This window comes from Amia ocellicauda, chromosome 7 (assembly GCF_036373705.1).
Source record: "Amia ocellicauda isolate fAmiCal2 chromosome 7, fAmiCal2.hap1, whole genome shotgun sequence".
NCBI lineage: Eukaryota > Metazoa > Chordata > Actinopteri > Amiiformes > Amiidae > Amia > Amia ocellicauda.
In genome coordinates, this window is record NC_089856.1 from 11448468 (window position 1) to 11466835 (window position 18368).

Below are 18368 nucleotides of genomic sequence, written 5' to 3' on the forward strand. Positions count from 1 at the left end.
ATGCTCACTAATCCTGAAGTTGGGTCAGCGTCAAAGGATCTCTTTTAACATGCAAACGGAAAAGCTGGAATGCCACACACACACTGTCATGTATAAATAAACACTTTTATTGATCTGTACAAATAAATAGTCATCTTTTTAACAAGGAAGAGAAAAGTGGATAGACACATACAGTGATATCACACCAAAACATGAGAAAACCCAGAATGGTAAAGATACTGCGCCTGCTGTTAAACTGCTTTCATGGAGCGCATTGCTGGACGCTTTTCCAATTAGCGTTCCAGTGACTACTAGTTGGAATTTGATGTCTGCCAAAGCTTTTAATACATCGACCACAAACTCAGTGCCAGACATGGCTCAGGAATGCACTGGGGGCGGTGAGAATTTGCATTGTATCTCACCGTTTAGCAGAGCGGAAGTGATACTGCCACAGAGCACAATCTCATGACCTCTTGAACAACAGTCTCATCTTCAGCCTGGACTGACTTTTTGCCATCTGCCAACGACTGCTGGTGGATTTCCTGAGAAGAGCCGCCAGCATCCACCTTCCTCTCGGAGGTTCGTGACTCAATCCCCGGCAAGTCCGTTTTACCAGGAAGTTCATGTCGTGCAGCCGACTCACAAAAGTCCTTTAGATCGTCATCCCTATGGGGAAAGGTCAAAGAACAGTGGGCTTACAGACTCCTCAGAATGAGGTGTCCCTGGGTGGAAGGGCATTGTGGGTAAGCTTGCACTTGGCTGTTACAACTCATGCGCCTTCTGTTTGGTGGTCTTCCACCAGCTCTCCTAACCACACTTTCGCCCACGTTGCTTCTGTATCGCATGCTAGCTCAATAGCATCTTTGGGAAAACTGCTGGAAGCTTGATATGGTCAGGTTTTTTGTTTTTTTCTATGTATTTTGTTTCTGTGGCTTCAGAGTCACGCAGCCTTCACCTCTCCTCCTCCCTCTCTGCCCCCATTGAGGTGTGAGCCTGATAATCCTCCTCCACAAAGCCACTGCTGTCAGACTGCAGGCTGTCCTCTCTCAGCATCAGATCTGCAAAGCAAAGGCCAACAGTGATTTCATTTCCAGGCGTTCGTAAAGGTGGCTGAATTGAAAACAAAAGCACGATTTACGATTGCGCTCAATGAATCGGTCAGAAGAGGTATATGACAAGCAGACAGAGACTGTGGCTGTGTTAATCAACTGGTTTGCGGATCACAGCACCTTGGATGGGACACCTTACATCACTACTTTACACTTTCTGATGTTCAAAATCAGACCGATCCACTTACGCAACCGTAAATCGATCTGTAAAAAGCTCAGGTTGTGGTTCAAAGACATGACAGCTATTCAAAAGGTTTTCATTCTGCAACGTGCAACACCAAAATACTTCCCCACTACTTTCACTCCTTGATCAATCGGCACAGCAAACAACACTTTTTGAGTCCCAGCAAGGTTCTAAACAAAAGACACAACTTTTTTTTTTGTATGCACCCAGTTGTACTTCCTGTTAGCTGAGTTGGTTCCCCATGTAATAATCAAGATAAATGGTTAAAAGGAAAAAGAAAAAAAGCTGAAGTGATAACAATCTCCCACGCATACAGTCACTTCCGAGCGAGACCACACTGAGAGCAGGGGAATCGCAGAACATACTGCTGAGACCATTTACTGTCAGCTACATGTCAGCAGTGGAACACTTTCTGTGTTTGTGATATCCACATCAATGTAGCACAAGCCCTGTTTACACCTACCTGATCACCTCCAACCCCCAAATCAGGGATACCTCTCCACCCTCCCCTTGTTTTTATTTCCAGCATTGCGGTATACTAAACAGGTGCTTCCCTCAAGTCTGCACAGGCTCCAGTGGGAGTAAATTTAAATGACTGGATGAAAATGACTTTGTTTGCTCCCCAGATGAGGGGTTGTTCCCGTCTACAGGTCTTGGGTTTTGTCTGATTTGAATTGAATATAGTGTGTATTCTTTTATTTGTGTGTTGCAGGATGACTTTGTGTGAAAGTGACTGTTTTTTGTCGACCCCCTTGTAAAGTCAAATTAATTAATTTCAATTTGCATGGAGTGGGTTCCACACTTACTGCAGTCAGTGTGTGATGAAACTGCTGCAGATAAAGTGGGAGAACAGAGGGCAATCAAATGTTCCATTTCAGGTCGTTCACCCTATCGGCCGGTGTTTTTTCTGTTTCTTGGGGAAAAAAAACAGAGCTGTCCCTTTTAAGCAGTGCAGTTGCAGATAGTGAAAGATGGAAAAAAACATTAATAAAAGCCATTGATTGAGCTTGAGAACTGGATGCCCGCGTGTGTGTTGTCTTTGACTCTCTTGTGCCGATACGAGCCTTGTAGGCCAGACGATGAGTAATTGTCAATTCCAAAAACGGGAATGGCAAAATAATTGACGATTTCGCATTGTTGGTGGTAGTGGGCTGTCAATACACCTAGCTCCTTGTCAACTTTGAGTTTTTAGGGTATGAGAACTATTTTTCTTCTTTTCCCGTCAATACAACTGTTTCAAAGTGGAGTTTTGTTTAATGAAAGCACCAGTTCTTCTACCTCTTCAGATAACCACTCCATTCCCAACGCACACGCATGCACACGCACGCACACATGCACACATATACGCACACTTTCTAGATCAACCTACCTCTGTGACGCTTCACCGCGGACAGGGGCGATAACGTCACAACACCCCTGGCCTCTGATTGGCTGACATCTTCTTCCCCTGCACTGTGAACCTGTTTTAGAGCAGAGTGGGCCAATGGGAAAGGTTTCTGAGTGCAGTTGCATGATTACATGCAAGGAATTAAAATAAGACAATATTTACTGTGTTACGAAATGCTCCATTTGTATTATTGTATACAAGACTTACAGAAAACAGTTACTGATACTCTGTAGTTCAATCATTAGAATAAGCATGCATTTAGTTAATTCTCGTTTTTTCATATCTTCACTAAAACACTTTTTTGAGTCCTTGGATGCCTCTGATAAAGGATTCAAATGTCTAACGCCAGCAGTATCTCTCTGTGGTAGAGTGGTTACTGGTTACTTATCTTCGCCTTCTAAAAATATCCAACTAGAAAACCCTGAAAATATACAACATAGAGAGCTCTTTCACAAATGTAAGTATGCATGTATGAATTATAACCCCTTGTGAGTGTTGTTTTAACCCTCAGAGTACAACTGTGTCAATATCGTCCTACACAGGCATGTTGCATGATGACTAGATGGCCGATGATCAGCCATAGATTTTGCCCTCACATTAGCTCCTCAAAAGTTTTTATTGGACTGTTTTATGTAGCAACAAACTGTCTTAACCAATAGTTATTTGGAAAAGGGGAATAAAGAGAAGGAGAAGGATGTAGATGCAAGAGTAGGTGACAGTACAAACATGTTTCTGTAATTCAGCTGGTCAATACAAATTTCAGAATCCCTTTTTCAAATTACAGAATTGCCACAATAGAAAACAGCCAACATTAAGAAACACACAGAAGTTAGTGGTCCGAGATGTATTTCACTAAGCATAACCCGATCTGCTGACTTCTTTGAGTGGTTGTTTTCACTGGAGATACAAGAACACATCTGAGTCAAACAGATATGTGTTTGAAATCAATGAACAGTTATTATTATTGTTATTATTATAAATTACTGTAATAACAACAATAATAATAATAAGTACATTTGCAGATGCTTTAACATGTATTCTACAATTGGTATTGACTTTTTAAATTAGACTTTTACATTTTTTCACGAGGGACAAATAATATTCTGTAGTCATTCTAAAATGTGTATTGGCAAATTAATTATGGTTGTGTTGGTATATACAGTTAGGTCCATAAATATTTGGAAAGTGACATAATTGTCATAATTTTGACTCTGTACGCCAACACAATGGATTTGAAAGGAAACAGTCAATATGTGTTTTAAGTGTAGACTTTCAAGAACAAGCAGGAACTAAAGACAGCTGCAGTGCAGGCCTGGCAGAGCATCACCAGGGAAGAAACCCAGCATCTGGTGATGTCTATGGATTCCAGACTTCAGGCAGTCATTGACTGCAAAGGATTTGCAACCAAGTGTTGAAACTCACAATTTAATTCATGATTATGTTAGTTTGTCCAAATACTTTTGAGCCCCTAAAATTGGGGGGACCACATATAAAAATGGGTGTAATTCCTACACCGTTCACCCAATTTGGATGTAACTCAAATTAAAGCACATCTTGATTGTTTCCTTTCAAATTTCCTTTCAAAATGATGACAATTGTTTCTGTATATTGCACAATTTATCTGAAGAAATGGCTTTTGAAGGTAACCATGCTTCCCTGGGCTGTGTAGTTCAGATGAGCTCATAGATAGGTGTGCTGCTTGCAAAATTGATATCTCTTGAATAGCAGTTTGCAAGCATCTGTGTTTTTTTTGCATTTTAAAAAGAACACACTGGGGATTCATATTCATATGGATTCATATGTAGGCCAACCGGTTAAAGTATGTTTCTTTGCTGATGCACTTTTCTGTATTCATTCCAAACAGGGTAAGAGAAAGAACTATTTGCTGTAAAATTAAGTAATTTGCTGCACTGTACCAAGCGCTGTCATTTGTGCGAGACAGCTGTACTCCCCATGTGTAGTGCGTTTGCCATGACATTGGCACTCTGAGGGTTAAATACTGCATTTCTTGTTTCTTTTGGTACATTTGCTTATGTTTACATTTACATTTTGTCATGGCAAATCAGACATGGTTGTATGTTCTCACTGGAAATACATCAGTCAAAGAGCACCTACCTCTTCCAGGTCAAAGGAGTTTGCTTGTGGAGGATGCTGGAGCACACTTCCAAGAGAGGGGGGCTTGGCAGGTGTCATGTAGCTCTGATCCTGTGGCTCCCATGAATCATGGTTCTGTGTGCATCCGTCTGTCCCTGAGTGTTTGTCTAGAGGGGCATCTGGGTCAACCTTTCCGTCCCACCCAGTCACAGTGATCTGACACTGAGGCACTGGAACCCAGACCCCAGAGCTGGGATGGGAGAGATGAGTGCACCCCAGTGAATCTGTCCCTTCGCATGGGTCTTGGGCCCAACGTGGACCTCCTGCAGGACACCTGCTCCTTGACTGACCCGTGGTCCTCGAAGTGCCGTTTCCCTCAGCTACATCAGATTCCCCAGCCTCTCTGCTGTCAGCCTTGTCCTGTTGACAACATGGGGAAGTCTTATAACCAGAGTCTGGGGTCACATTGGCAGAGCCTAAGTGGCCCCCCTTGGGACTCCCAGTTAGCCTGCCATAGCTAAAGGGCTTTTTATGGACCCTCTCGATAATCCTGGGGCAAATGACATCTTGAGTAAACCTGGCAGTTTGAGGCAAAGTGCTGGGATCTGGGTCTACACAGCCTTGTTTAGAGAGTTCCTTCAGGTCTTCCATTGGGGAGTTCCAAGTGACCTCATCAGAGGCCAATGTGCACAACAGCTCCAGGCCTCCGGGGATGGAGCGGCACTGTCTTGAGTCCTTACTGGAGCAGACGGCGGACAGGTACGCTCCTGCCAGGCTGCCCACTTGCTCCTCAAAGTGGGCCAGCCCCAGGTTCCGGAAGGCCTCTGACTTGGTGTTCTCCATAACCATCTCCACCACATTGGGGAGGCTACTGCGCTTGCGGGGGCTGGCGCTGGGCGATGGGCTGGGGGACGCCAGGTCCCGGGAGCCCCTGTAGAGACACATCTTGGAGACGGTGTCCTTCAGCCGGTCCACAGGGGACTTGGGCTCACTCTTGACGCTGTTGAAACGCATGCTGATCTTCTCGATGGGCGATGAGAAGGAGAACTCAGGTGGGGCCAGCTTTTGCACTGGGGTCTTGGACACATGGGAGTACAAGGAGTAGAAAGCGTTGGCCATGGCTGTCAGGACCTCCACCTGCCGGAAACGACCTGGGAAGGAATATGAGAATGAGAGAGAGAGATGGAGAGAGAGGGAGAGTCAGTCTCTTCATTGTCCACCATTTTCCTGGACAATGATCACTGAACCAATTTCCTTTTAGTCTTTAGTTCAGTTAGGTCGATGAACATGTCTGAAAATTTTAGGCTAGTGTAATCCCTACCTTAGACACCCTCCTAGATCCTCAGTCTCACTTTCACCATTTAACTTCCTTCGTCCCCAAAACCAGAATCAAGCCACACGCACTGAAGCATGGCTACAGTGGTTATTAAACACTTATTATTTTTTTCTCCACCTCAGATGTGAATCTTTGCAACACAAGCCTGCTTCTGGATGTTCATGTGCCTTTCACTAACAAAGTGCTGAAAAAAAAGAAGTGCCAATGAAAAAATACTGAAAATGCCTCAGGGAAGTGGGCCTCAGAAAATAGAAAGCACTGAAATAAGCACTGGTGGTGGTAATATGGGGGCTGAGACCTACTTGCCTAAAAAGCATGAGAGAGTCAGTATTTGTTCAGATAAAAGGCCCAGGAATGAGCATGACTGATTTTACCCTCGGTATATCTGCTCCCATGCATCCCCTGCTAACAGTGATTCCCAAGTCTTCAAATACAGGCTGAATGTGAAGCACGTGTGCATATTGCATATGTCTGTATCTCTTGTCTGCATCCCCTGCCATGGAGGAATCTGTGCACACAGTGGCCTGTTTGTCTAAAGACAGATGGACTATGAAGACAGAACACACCTAAGGACATAGTGAACCAGAGGGCAACAGAAGAGAGTTAATTTTATTAATTATAGATGGGTGTCACGTTGCCTTTCTTTGGGGATATCTGCTATAACAGTAAGAAGGAGAGGGGGTTCTTACTGGCCAAAGAGAGGTCAGGGTCTTCTTCCTTGATTCTACGCAGCTGGGATTCTAGGAATAGGCGGAAGTTGATGCCTTTGAGCTGGGAGGGGAAGTTGAGGAAGCGGGGGGGGATCTTGGCCGTGATCTGAGGCTCATCCATCCCGAAGCCAAGGTTGTACAGCGTCTCCTCCGCGTCTTCTGTGCACAACTGCAGCACCTCAGACACACTGTGTCAGACACACAGGCACACACACACACAGGCACACATGAGCCGTTACATTCACACTGTGGTTCGTGCTTTTGACAATAACGATTTGCCACCTAATACAAGATCTCTATAATTATAGATATAACAGATATATAATCTATAATTAGCATCACGCACACTGCGTTAAGAGTGAGTGCAAGTAAACACGAGAGAACGTGAGCTTTCCCATCGTCTTATTTTGAAAATGCATATGAAGCAGCCCTGCACTCGTGACTAACACTTTTATCTTAACCATGAACCTTAAATCATCTGCCTCTTGTGGAATACACTATTGAGAGTAGTCCTTGGGGGCTGACTGATCCAAGGTTTCACATTTCTGCTTACTGTTCCCCCAAGACAAATTCCATGTGGGGTAATAGAGGACTGCGTCCCGGTCTGCTCACCTGGAGGCCGTCTTACTGGTGGTGCTGGAAAAGCCACTGGAGGCCATGCTGTGTCCCAAACTCAGGAACTGAAAGGGACTCAGCCTGTGAGACGAGGCACTGTGGACACAACACAGAGTCATGACTGACAATTTATAGCACAGGGTGTGGCGGATAAACAATAGGCTTACTGGGATATCTTTCTATAAGACACTGGTGAAAAAAGTCTGAGCTAAACAGATGCTACAAAATATATACATACAGGCCTTGTTTCACAGACCCAAATTAGCACTAGTTATGGACTACTCAATGTTATTTTAAGTAGAGTAGTCCTAGACTTGTGCTCCTCAAGGTCTGTGAAACCAGTCAATATAGTTGTGCTTCTGTAGTCTAACATTGATCGTTGAAATTTTAGATCAGGGTGGTACAACTCCAGTACTCAGGGATTGGATTGCTGCAGGCTTTCAATGTGCCTTTCAACTGATTAACACCTGGAGTGACCTGACTTATTATCCAAATAAACAGCTCATTAAAGTAATGCAAATGAGTGGGTTGAAAAAAATGGAGGACACTGAAGCAATCCAGCCCTGTTTTAGATGGTAGACATTGTGCTTTTCCACAAATTGTATAACAGGGGTTTGTCTCAACTTTTAGCATGTAATCGGAAAGGGGTTTTACGAAGAGACACCCTGCATTTCTCCTGGCACAAGCCATTTTTGGACAGAGGGGACTTACGCTCCTGCCGATCCCAGCTTGGAGGCTGGGTACTTCTGGCGTGGTCTTGGGGGTGGCAGCAGCAGTGGGCACTCTCTGAAACAGCAAAAGAAAGTGAGACAGTGATGAATGCTTTGAAGTGTCATTAGCTGGGATATGCTGCCATTTTAGATCTATGGGTTATTCATCTGTCCGATAATGTTATTTGCAGGTGTTGTTTTCAAATACGTCAAGGAATATGACCATATTGGGACCATATTGCCTCACAGTAATGAGGTGGTGTTGGCCTTTTCCACGTTGTCTCGGCAAATCTATCCTTTACTGTCTCGACACATAGTGACAGTCCATGTGGCGTTCCAGGCCTTTCGTAGAGTGAATCGGGAGTGAGGAGAAAATGAAATGCTCTTACCCCAGTGCTGTGCCATCCTCCTCCCTGTGCAGCGCAATCGCTGTGAAGAAATGGAGCGAGAGGTCTGGTTAGGCTAGAGAAAAAAACAAACCCTGCAAGTCGATTCCCTGCCAGCATGTGCGTATATCCATGAAGAACAGAATGAAAAGAAAAACAGACAGGCCAGCCAAGCAGGTACTGCCCAGCACAGCCCATTGTCAATGTGTGTTGCGGAATGCACCAAGGCCGCCCACATGACAACCAGCGACAGGTGGGAAACTGAAGTGCGTCCACAGAGCGGGTTGTGTGCTCTGAACAAGTGAATGCCAGCTACTGAAAGAGGAAGCTTTGTGAGCCCATGCATTGTGAGTCGATAAAGGAGCCGATAGCAAGGGTGTGACCCGAGGGAAATAAAATACCTCACTTGATTTCTATTGCATAACGCTCAAAACCCAGAGCAAATTCTGCATTTTATTTCTCCAGGGTTCAGTGTACGTTTGAAGGGCCCTCAAGCATCTCAAGCGAAGTGTTTGATGTAGCAAGATCACTAAGTCAGATTAGAAGGCAGGGTTTATATATATATATACAGTGAGGGAAAAAAGTATTTGATCCCCTGCTGATTTTGTACGTTTGCCCACTGACAAAGAAATGATCAGTCTATAATTTTAATGGTAGGTGTATTTTAACAGTGAGAGACAGATTAACAACCAAAAAATCCAGAAAAACGCATTTCATAAAAGTTATAAATTGATTTGCATGTTAATGAGGGAAATAAGTATTTGATCCCCTATCAATCAGCAAGATTTCTTGCTCCCAGGTGTCTTTTATACAGGTAACGAGTAAAAGGAGTGCTCCTAATCTCAGCTCGTTACCTGTATAAAAGACACCTGTCCACAGAAGCAATCAATCAATCAGATTCCAAACTCTCCACCATGGCCAAGACCAAAGAGCTGTCCAAGGATGTCAGGGACAAGATTGTAGACCTACACAAGGCTGGAATGGGCTACAAGACCATCGCCAAGCAGCTTGATGAGAAGGTGACAACAGTTGGTGCGATTATTCAAGATCTCCATGCAAGATCTCACCTCGTGGAGTTTCAATGATCATGAGAATGGTGAGGAATCAGCCCAGAACTACACGGGAGGATCTTGTTAATAATCTCAAGGCAGCTGGGACCATAGTCACCAAGAAAACAATTGGTAACACACTACGCCGTGAAGGACTGAAATCCTGCAGCGCCCGCAAGGTCCCCCTGCTCAAGAAAACACATGTACAGGCCCGTCTGAAGTTTGCCAATGAACATCTGAATGATTCAGAGGAGAACTGGGTGAAAGTGTTGTGGTCAGATGAGACCAAAATCGAGCTCTTTGGCATCAACTCAACTCGCCGTGTTTGGAGGAGGAGGAATGACCCCAAGAACACCATCCCCACCGTCAAACATGGAGGTGGAAACATTATGCTTTGGGGGTGTTTTTCTGCTAAGGGGACAGGACAACTGCACCGTATCAATGGGACGATGGACGGGGTCATGTACCGTCAAATCTTGGGTGAGAACCTACTTCCCTCAGCCAGGGCATTGAAAATGGGTCGTGGATGGGTATTCCAGCATGACAATGACCCAAAACACACAGCCAAGGCAACAAAGGAGTGGCTCAAGAAGAAGCACATTAAGGTCCTGGAGTGGCCTAGCCAGTCTCCAGACCTTAATCCCATAGAAAATCTGTGGAGGGAGCTGAAGGTTCAAGTTGCCAAACGTCAGCCTCAAAACCTTAATGACTTGGAGAGGATCTGCAAAGAGGAGTGGGACAAAATCCCTCCTGAGATGTGTGCAAACCTGGTGGCCAGCTACAAGAAACGTCTGACCTCTGTGATTGCCAACAAGGGTTTTGCCACCAAGTACTAAGTCGAAGTCACATGACATAACGTATATATATATATATATACACTCACCTAAAGGATTATTAGGAACACCTGTTCAATTTCTCATTAATGCAATTATCTAACCAACCAATCACATGGCAGTTGCTTCAATGCATTTAGGGGTGTGGTCCTGGTCAAGACAATCTCCTGAACTCCAAACTGAATGTCTGAATGGGAAAGAAAGGTGATTTAAGCAATTTTGAGCGTGGCATGGTTGTTGGTGCCAGACGGGCCGGTCTGAGTATTTCACAATCTGCTCAGTTACTGGGATTTACACGCGCAACCATTTCTAGGGTTTACAAAGAATGGTGTGAAAAGGGAAAAACATCCAGTATGCGGCAGTCCTGTGGGCGAAAATGCCTTGTTGATGCTAGAGGTCAGAGGAGAATGGGCCGACTGATTGAAGCTGATAGAAGAGCAACTTTGACTGAAATAACCACTTGTTACAACCGAGGTATGCAGCAAAGCATTTGTGAAGCCACAACACGTACAAGCTTGAGGCGGATGGGCTACAACAGCAGAAGACCCCACCGGGTACCACTCATCTCCACTACAAATAGGAAAAAGAGGCTACAATTTGCACAAGCTCAACAAAATTGGACAGTTGAAGACTGGAAAAATGTTGCCTGGTCTGATGAGTCTCGATTTCTGTTGAGACATTCAGATGGTAGAGTCAGAATTTGGCGTAAACAGAATGAGAACATGGATCCATCATGCCTTGTTACCACTGTGCAGGCTGGTGGTGGTGGTGTAATGGTGTGGGGGCATGTTTTCTTGGCACACTTTAGGCCCCTTAGTGCCAATTGGGCATCGTTGAAATGCCACGGCCTACCTGAGCATTGTTTCTGACCATGTCCATCCCTTTATGACCACCATGTACCCATCCTCTGATGGCTACTTCCAGCAGGATAATGCACCATGTCACAAAGGTCGAATCATTTCAAATTGGTTTCTTGAACATGACAATGAGTTCACTGTACTAAACTGGCCCCCACAGTCACCAGATCTCAACCCAATAGAGCATCTTTGGGATGTGGTGGAACGGGAGCTTCGTGCCCTGGATGTGCATCCCACAAATCTCCATCAACTGCAAGATGCTATCCTATCGATATGGGCCAACATTTCTAAAGAATGCTTTCAGCACCTTGTTGAATCAATGCCACGTAGAATTAAGGCAGTTCTGAAGGTGAAAGGGGGTCAAACACAGTATTAGTATGGTGTTCCTAATAATCCTTTAGGTGAGTGTATATATATATATATATATATATATATATATGTTATGTCATGTGACTCAACACAAATGCATAGAGTTGTGGGTTAGACACAGCTTCAAATGTTGGTGTAAGCTAGGTTTGGGGTTCTAGTGGTTGCTTATGTAATATCACAGTACAAATTTGAAGAGCTTCAGCTTGCCAGCGGGTCAAGCATAGTTTACACACATGTGAAGCTGGGTGTGCCAAGCAATAGTACAATCACACTATACCAATTTGCACCAATGTTTTTGGTAAAAAACCAGAAGCCCAAGGAAGGAAATCAACAATCTTGTGTTTCCAATAGACAACAGGTTTTAACAGGTGCTTTGTACATAATCAGAATAGTCAAAGTGGGAACAGCACTTTGAGAGAAAAGGATATCAATTGAGGAAGATATATAATCCTAAAACAAATGGACCTATTGTTTAGTCTAGGGTATCCTGAGACAGCTCTCTCTCTCTCTCTCTTTTATTGATGTTCTTGCCACTGCCCAAAACTCTGTGGTGACTACACTGCCATTTGCAAGGCTAAACACAGTGTGGTATTTAGTATGCTTGCAGTGATGTGTTGGCACTGCACAGGACACATTCAGTTATTTTCTCCTACCTTCAGCTCCCAGACTGAGGTCATCCTCAAAGCTGTTGCCAGGTTTCAGGAAAGATTCTGGAACGAAATACAAAGCGACATTCTTTGGAACCTTGGGGAATTCAAGGTGGGGGTTCCATGTCCTGTACCCACTATATTTATCCAACACATGAATAAATACTACAATTTCACCTTCAGCTAATTATTACAAAACCATTCCTATGACGTTTGCACAAACTATGCTAAATTGTTTAGTGTCACACTGAATACCGGAAAACAAGATTTCAGAGATCTTGTGTTAACCTGTCAGTGTCCAAAGTTAGGCTTTCTGTCAGTCAATCTGAACCTGTAGTGCTCGCCTTGTTAGACTGGGCTAATTTGCCTGCTTTTTTGTGTGGGAGTCTGAATCCCAATGAATGACCCTGGGAATCAGCTTCATTTACACCCGTTGAGCCCAGAAAACCGACTTTTAACCCTTGATAAACAGGTTTTAGACACACATGGAGGAAACTTGTGCTTTCCTCCTCTCAAAGTCTTGCAGGTATGTATGTAAATCACAAGGGCTTGGGGCCACACCTACCTACAGTCAGACGGCTCAAATCTTCTGGGTTTTCTTCAGGCCTTAAAAAGAAGAACATTCAAAAAAGTCAAAAGACATGAACTGCTGATATGAACCTTAATGTTTAAGCTGAAGCTTATCTGGATGTTTACAAAAAACAAAACATCAGATAGCCCATATAATACAGCTGTCAATGCAATTAAATGAACTGTTACAACCGAGTTTATATTCAATTCAGTGTCAGATTCAGATTGCTAGTCAGTCTTTAAAGCCTGCTTGTGTCACATGATAAGCAGTACCCCTTCCGTTATTTATTTTTTCTGTCTACTATAGATATATAACACTGTTTCAAGGGTTAAATTAAACTGTCCAGTCCTATTCCATCACCCAGTCTCCGCGTCGCTCTATTGCAATCAGAAACATATGGCATTTTATCTCAGGTAATTCTGTGTCACTGTTGATTTTGCTCTCCGTATCCCGGCACACTTTTATGTTATTTTTGTGCTCAACACCAATAAAATGACGTCTAAGATTAATCAAAAACAGATGCTAAAAATAACACAGATCTTGACTGAGTGGGTGGTCCCCAGGGGCCCCTGCGAAGGACGAAATGAGACGATCAGCTCATGACCTTCACCCCTGATAAGAGCCCTCTTACAGGCGGCTCCTGCGGTTGCTATTCTTAACCTCCTGAAAGCTTCCGTTGAGGTTTGTATGGAAGTGAAAACTGTCAAACTTCCACCCATTTTCAGTTTTTTTTTTGTGGCACTTCTGCAGTCTCAAGGCAGAGACCTGTGAGGACTCAAAAGCAGCTATAAATAAATGTTTTAAAATAGCAGCTTCCCCCTTATGAGAGAGAAGAAGAAAAAAAAAAAACGTGTGACAGAGCAGACGCTGCTGGGCATTTTGGGAGGCCCTGATGAAACACTCAGCATTGCGTGGGCCTGTAGGTTATCATGTTTTCCTATCGATTATGAGCAGTGATCTTTCAACATTAAAGTAATCCTCTCCCCCCCAACCAAAAAATGCAGTGCTTTACCCAAACTATAGCTTCATATTGACGTCAGAGGTGCTTCATCAACTGAGGCGTGGGTGGCACCTCATATACAGAGCCTATTGAGTGGGTGAAGACTGAAACTGTTTGTTTTGTTTTGTTTTATTATTGTATTTTACATTGCAATTAATCTGCCATTTGCACTCTTCCCCCTTCCCAATCCCTCTTTCTAGCACAGTAGGGATAAAGTCAATGTTCAAACATCTCTCCCTACAGATGTGGTGGCAGGACGTCCAATTAGCAGCAGGGGATGCACAGCGCAAACAGCAGGATGAAGCAGTCACATGGAGGTCTGTCAGCACTCTCAATGGTATAATTCGAACTTCCCCAACAAAGGGGAATGCAGGTCACAGTCAATTATTCACACTGGCCCCATTTAGGACCAAAGCTCTCTGGAGAACAAAGTCAAGCCCACGCTTTGAATGGAGGCCCTTAATATAGTAGAACATACCTATATATATATATATATATATATATATATATATATATATATATATGTATATATTAAAGATGTTTCAGTGGTTAGCAACACTGAGAAATTCAGAGGCCTCAAGGAAACCTAATGCATCTGATCCAACCTTGCAAGGCCCTGACGTCTTCTGAAACTGGTTCCTTGTGGTCAGCATGAGCCTTTTCATCTCTGAGAGAGATCTCTGTGTTGTCAACAGTGCACAGACACACACACACACACGTACGCAGCCACCCGCTTTCGATATTACCGTGCTGGTGCCTGCTGGTGTGTGTGATATAGCGCCACTGCACTGACACGCAGACAGACTCACCCCCAGTTCTGCAGCCAGCTCTCGATCTTTCCTGCTGTACTTCCTGTGGAAACAGAACAGAAGCGCAGCTGTCATTCACAATGCGCGTTCTGCTTTCACTATGCTAATGAATGATGTGCTTTTGGGTGTGTGTTTTTTCCTCGTGCTGGAAACCCTGTAGGCGGCAGCAATTGGTGCCTATTCGTTTGTGCAATAAACTCGAAAGTCCTAAGCAGGTGGCTTTCCAAGATTTCTGCAATTTTTGTTTTGATGTTCTCCGATGTTCTTTGATGTTTGTGCTGAAAACCGAAAAGCGTTCATTCAAGGCTTCTTTCCCATCCCACCTGCAATGTCTCTGGCTGGGTGAACATCTTGACATGGTTACCATTTTATTCTGAAGATCTGGAGCCAAGCTGCAGGAAAAAACATTCTGAATCTGGATTGAGATCAGTTCATCCCTCCACACCAAACTGAAGTTTTTCTCTCACGTGTGTCTTTGTAGGGGCTTTTACAAAAGACATCGACAAATTGAAGTCAACACAATACTGAAGGGAATGCAAATATTTAAGATGTTATGTATGCAACTGGCAAAGAAGGTTGTTGTCACAAATATTAACATTCATTTTAACAATATTGGGATTTTACTGGGGATTTTTTTTTTTACATATCTAAGTGAGATCTCTGATGTGAAAATCAGCTGTTCCAGTAACTTTGATGTATTTCTAATGAAAATGGAAAAAAATGGTTTCTTAGACCTAACCACAAGATGTGTGATTCTTTTCTTGACGCTTGTGTGCTGAACATATTCTCATGCACTTCAATGTTTCACCACTTTATGGTTAAATTAATCTGGTGTAAATGCAGGCAGAGTGGTTGGCTGTATCGCATGACAAATTAAGCAAATAACTAAGCAAATAACTGCAATGTGATCTGTGACACTTAAAAGTGTAAATGGTAAAAACATTTCCTTTGACCCTCTAATGTTACTCCTTAAAAGCCTATTAAAGAAATTGGTGCAACATATATTAAATGAACAGTGTATGGCATTCAATAAACCATTTAATTTACCTTAATCGCCAAATAAATAAATAAAGAACTAGCAGACATACACATATTAGCTGTAGATAAACAATAACTTTAAATATCAGCCAATACTATGGCACCAAGAATTCATTAATAGTTTTATTTCAATACACAATGTTCTTTATATGGTATGTAGGGGAGACAGGGCCAAAATAATATTTTGGGCATATTATCTAAGACAAACTACTTTATGGTACACTGCTTATCTCTCTCCAATGTATTTTTTGCATTAACATTTCTGTGTGCTCTTAACTGAGGGTTTAACTTTTAAATGTAAGAATTACATGTTCCTGAGGTCTCCTCTATTTTATTTGGTCTAGTACAATGGTTCTCAACCCTGGTCCTGGAGGACCCCACACCCTGCTGTTTTTTTGTTCCAACCGAGCTCTCAATTGCCTAAATAAGAACCTTTTAATTATTTTAAACAGTGGGGTTTTAAGTTAAGTATTAAATTGTTAAAGGAACTTATTATCTTATTAAGGATCCAACATTTTATAAGTCACACAATTTAAAAAGTCAAATGTAAGCAAATTATTATTTAAAATAAAGGTTCATTTAAGTAATTGAGAGCTCAGTTAGAACAAAAACCAGCAGGGTAGGGGGTCCTGCAGGACTAGAACCACTGGTCTAGTTTGTTTTTGAAGATGCCCCCACCAGAATGCAGCGGCTTGGAGACCTGTACCCACATAAAACAAATACCTCAACCAAAACTAGACAAGAGCAGATAAATAACAGTGAGTCTTATTGCAGTTATTGAACTCAAAGGAGAGACAGCCTACCTTCCAGGAATACCTCGTCCGTCTGGGGGTCGGGCGTCTGGGGGACCTCGGCTTCTCGGGGGTCCGCCTCCTCCAGGGTGAGCCAGTGGCGGCTGCTGCGCACCCAGGCTCGGCGCCTGTCCGTGGGAGAGGGGCTGTCCATGACCGGCTGGCTCCACACAGCTGCCACCGCCCTGGGGGTCGATGGGAAAGGTCAGTAGGACTGGTAGTGGCCCTTCTATTGGCTCCATATATAACAATGTACCTATTGTTTCAACAGGAACATCTTCGCCGAGGTGCTTCCTCTTACACACAAAGTAAACTAAATCAGCGAACAAACAAATGGATTCAGATTTTTTCCTAGTAGACCAACGGTGTCTACCATTGCTTTTCACCCTGGCGGGGCGGGAAAACATAGTCTTTGGCGAAATTTTGAGAACCTAACATGAATGTTACCCCTTTAAAACAAAAGACAAAGCAATAAATACACAGCCTATCTGGATATGTGGCATGTTATGAGAGAAGTGGGATTTGGCGGTTGGCGAATTCAAATAGGCCTATCTAATTTAATCACCACAGGAAATTAAAACGGTAGTTGATGGTAGGACCTGGCAGAGAACCAGACATTCAGATGTTGATGTTCACAGACAGGTGTATGGCACTACAGATACAAGCTAGGGCAGAAGAAAGTGAAAAACATCCAGATGCCAACTCCTGGTTAGATAACTAGACTGAGAGATGTGCCAAAGCATCCTGGGCAAATATCTGGCAAAACTCCTAAATATCACTACATTCAGAAACGAAGAGTGGAAAAACATATTAGCATTTATCATATAACAGATACCCTGTTAAAGTTTGCCCACAGAAAGGCTACCTAGATCAGTTGTGGGTTGTGCGTCCTTTCTGCCTTTCTGTCCTTAATCAAGCTGTCAAGGGATTGTGCCAGTGCTTATCTCATTTCAGTTATCAATCGTTGCATTTTCTGTGCCTTTTAATGGTGCATTAAAGAGGCTCTTTCCTGTCGGGGACTGTACAGTTTGTCACCATATCACTGATATCTCTCGCAATACAAATACAGCTCCGTGATAACAGCTCAGTGTGCGATGCCGGGTTCAAACAGAGACCTTCACTGCCAGTCTAACCAAAAAAACTAACTATGTATGACTTAGACCAACAGTTCATCTGAAACGCATTCAATAGTTACACAAACGAACAACCATAGCAGAGCAACAGTAACAACCATAAATCCAACCTTTGCAAACAAGGGCCGTGGACCCATCCTCATTATATAATAGCAATTAGAAGAGAACCATTTGAGAGCAGACAATTACATGTACATATGTCATTCATATATAAAGTATACACGGACTTATTTAACAAACGAAGGATTGAGTTAGTTGCGGCTACCTTGTTGCACAGCGAGTTGCTACACAGCCGGACACCTCCAAAGCATTGCCCGTCTAGACCAGCGTGTCCTGCGCCTGTCTGCCCCCTTTCCCGCCCTGTGTCATCTCTCAAAATATCCCCAAGTTTCTCTTACCATCTACATCAACTGCCGCCGTCTACGCGACTGCCTTCACACAAACGAACAAAAAAAAAAAAGGAAGTTAGCTGCGAGGGAAAGGTGCAACCCAGCGCTAAACGTTTCATTTCGCCCACATCCTGTCACTTTTGATACCAGGCCGCTCCGAGGGGAGTCTGTGTGGAAGGGCTGCAGCGCCCTCAGTACGCTGGAGCTTGTATTCAACACTGAAGTTTCTTTACATCGCCAGCACAGTAGTGGGTTTGGGATGAAGGCCCAGGTTAAAACAAATACAGCGAAATCTGTAACACGCACCCGCCACTATGCGTGTAAAGAAGCTGGGATGTTCTGTTCTTCAGGGTAGAGGTGATGTTGAAAGCA

General features: G+C 43.5%; 1 protein-coding gene across 2 annotated transcripts; it reads right to left on the bottom strand.

Moving 5' to 3' along the window:
• Positions 1–86: 86 nt before the first annotated feature.
• On the bottom strand, positions 87–18076 carry tespa1 (thymocyte expressed, positive selection associated 1). 2 transcript variants are annotated; one of them, XM_066708390.1, is made up of 12 exons: positions 18006–18076; positions 16487–16659; positions 14646–14688; positions 12831–12871; positions 12272–12328; positions 8514–8553; positions 8126–8200; positions 7412–7510; positions 6779–6987; positions 4775–5904; positions 2642–2732; positions 87–1037 (listed from the first exon to the last, which is right to left on the bottom strand). In XM_066708390.1, the coding sequence occupies exons 2-12, from the start codon at positions 16626–16628 to the stop codon at positions 931–933; spliced, it is 2034 nt and encodes a 677-aa protein (XP_066564487.1). In that variant the 5' UTR covers positions 16629–16659; positions 18006–18076; the 3' UTR covers positions 87–930. The 2 variants fall into 2 exon arrangements, with proteins under 2 accessions (XP_066564487.1, XP_066564486.1); XM_066708389.1 differs by having other exon boundaries at positions 17873–18007.
• Between the last annotated feature and the right edge of the window lie 292 nt (positions 18077–18368).

What these genes read in the sequence shown, in the direction of transcription:
- tespa1 (XM_066708390.1), bottom strand. Translation starts at nt 16,628, where the DNA reads ATGGACAGCCCCTCTCCCACGGACAGGCGCCGAGCCTGGGTGCGCAGC. An exon ending in AGCTGGCTGCAGAACTGGGG is followed by an intron (nt 12,872 to 14,645) that starts GTGAGTCTGTCT and finishes CTTCTTTTTAAG; the next exon opens with GCCTGAAGAAAACCCAGAAG. An exon ending in CCCTGACCTCTCTTTGGCCA is followed by an intron (nt 5,905 to 6,778) that starts GTAAGAACCCCC and finishes ATTCCTTCCCAG; the next exon opens with GTCGTTTCCGGCAGGTGGAG.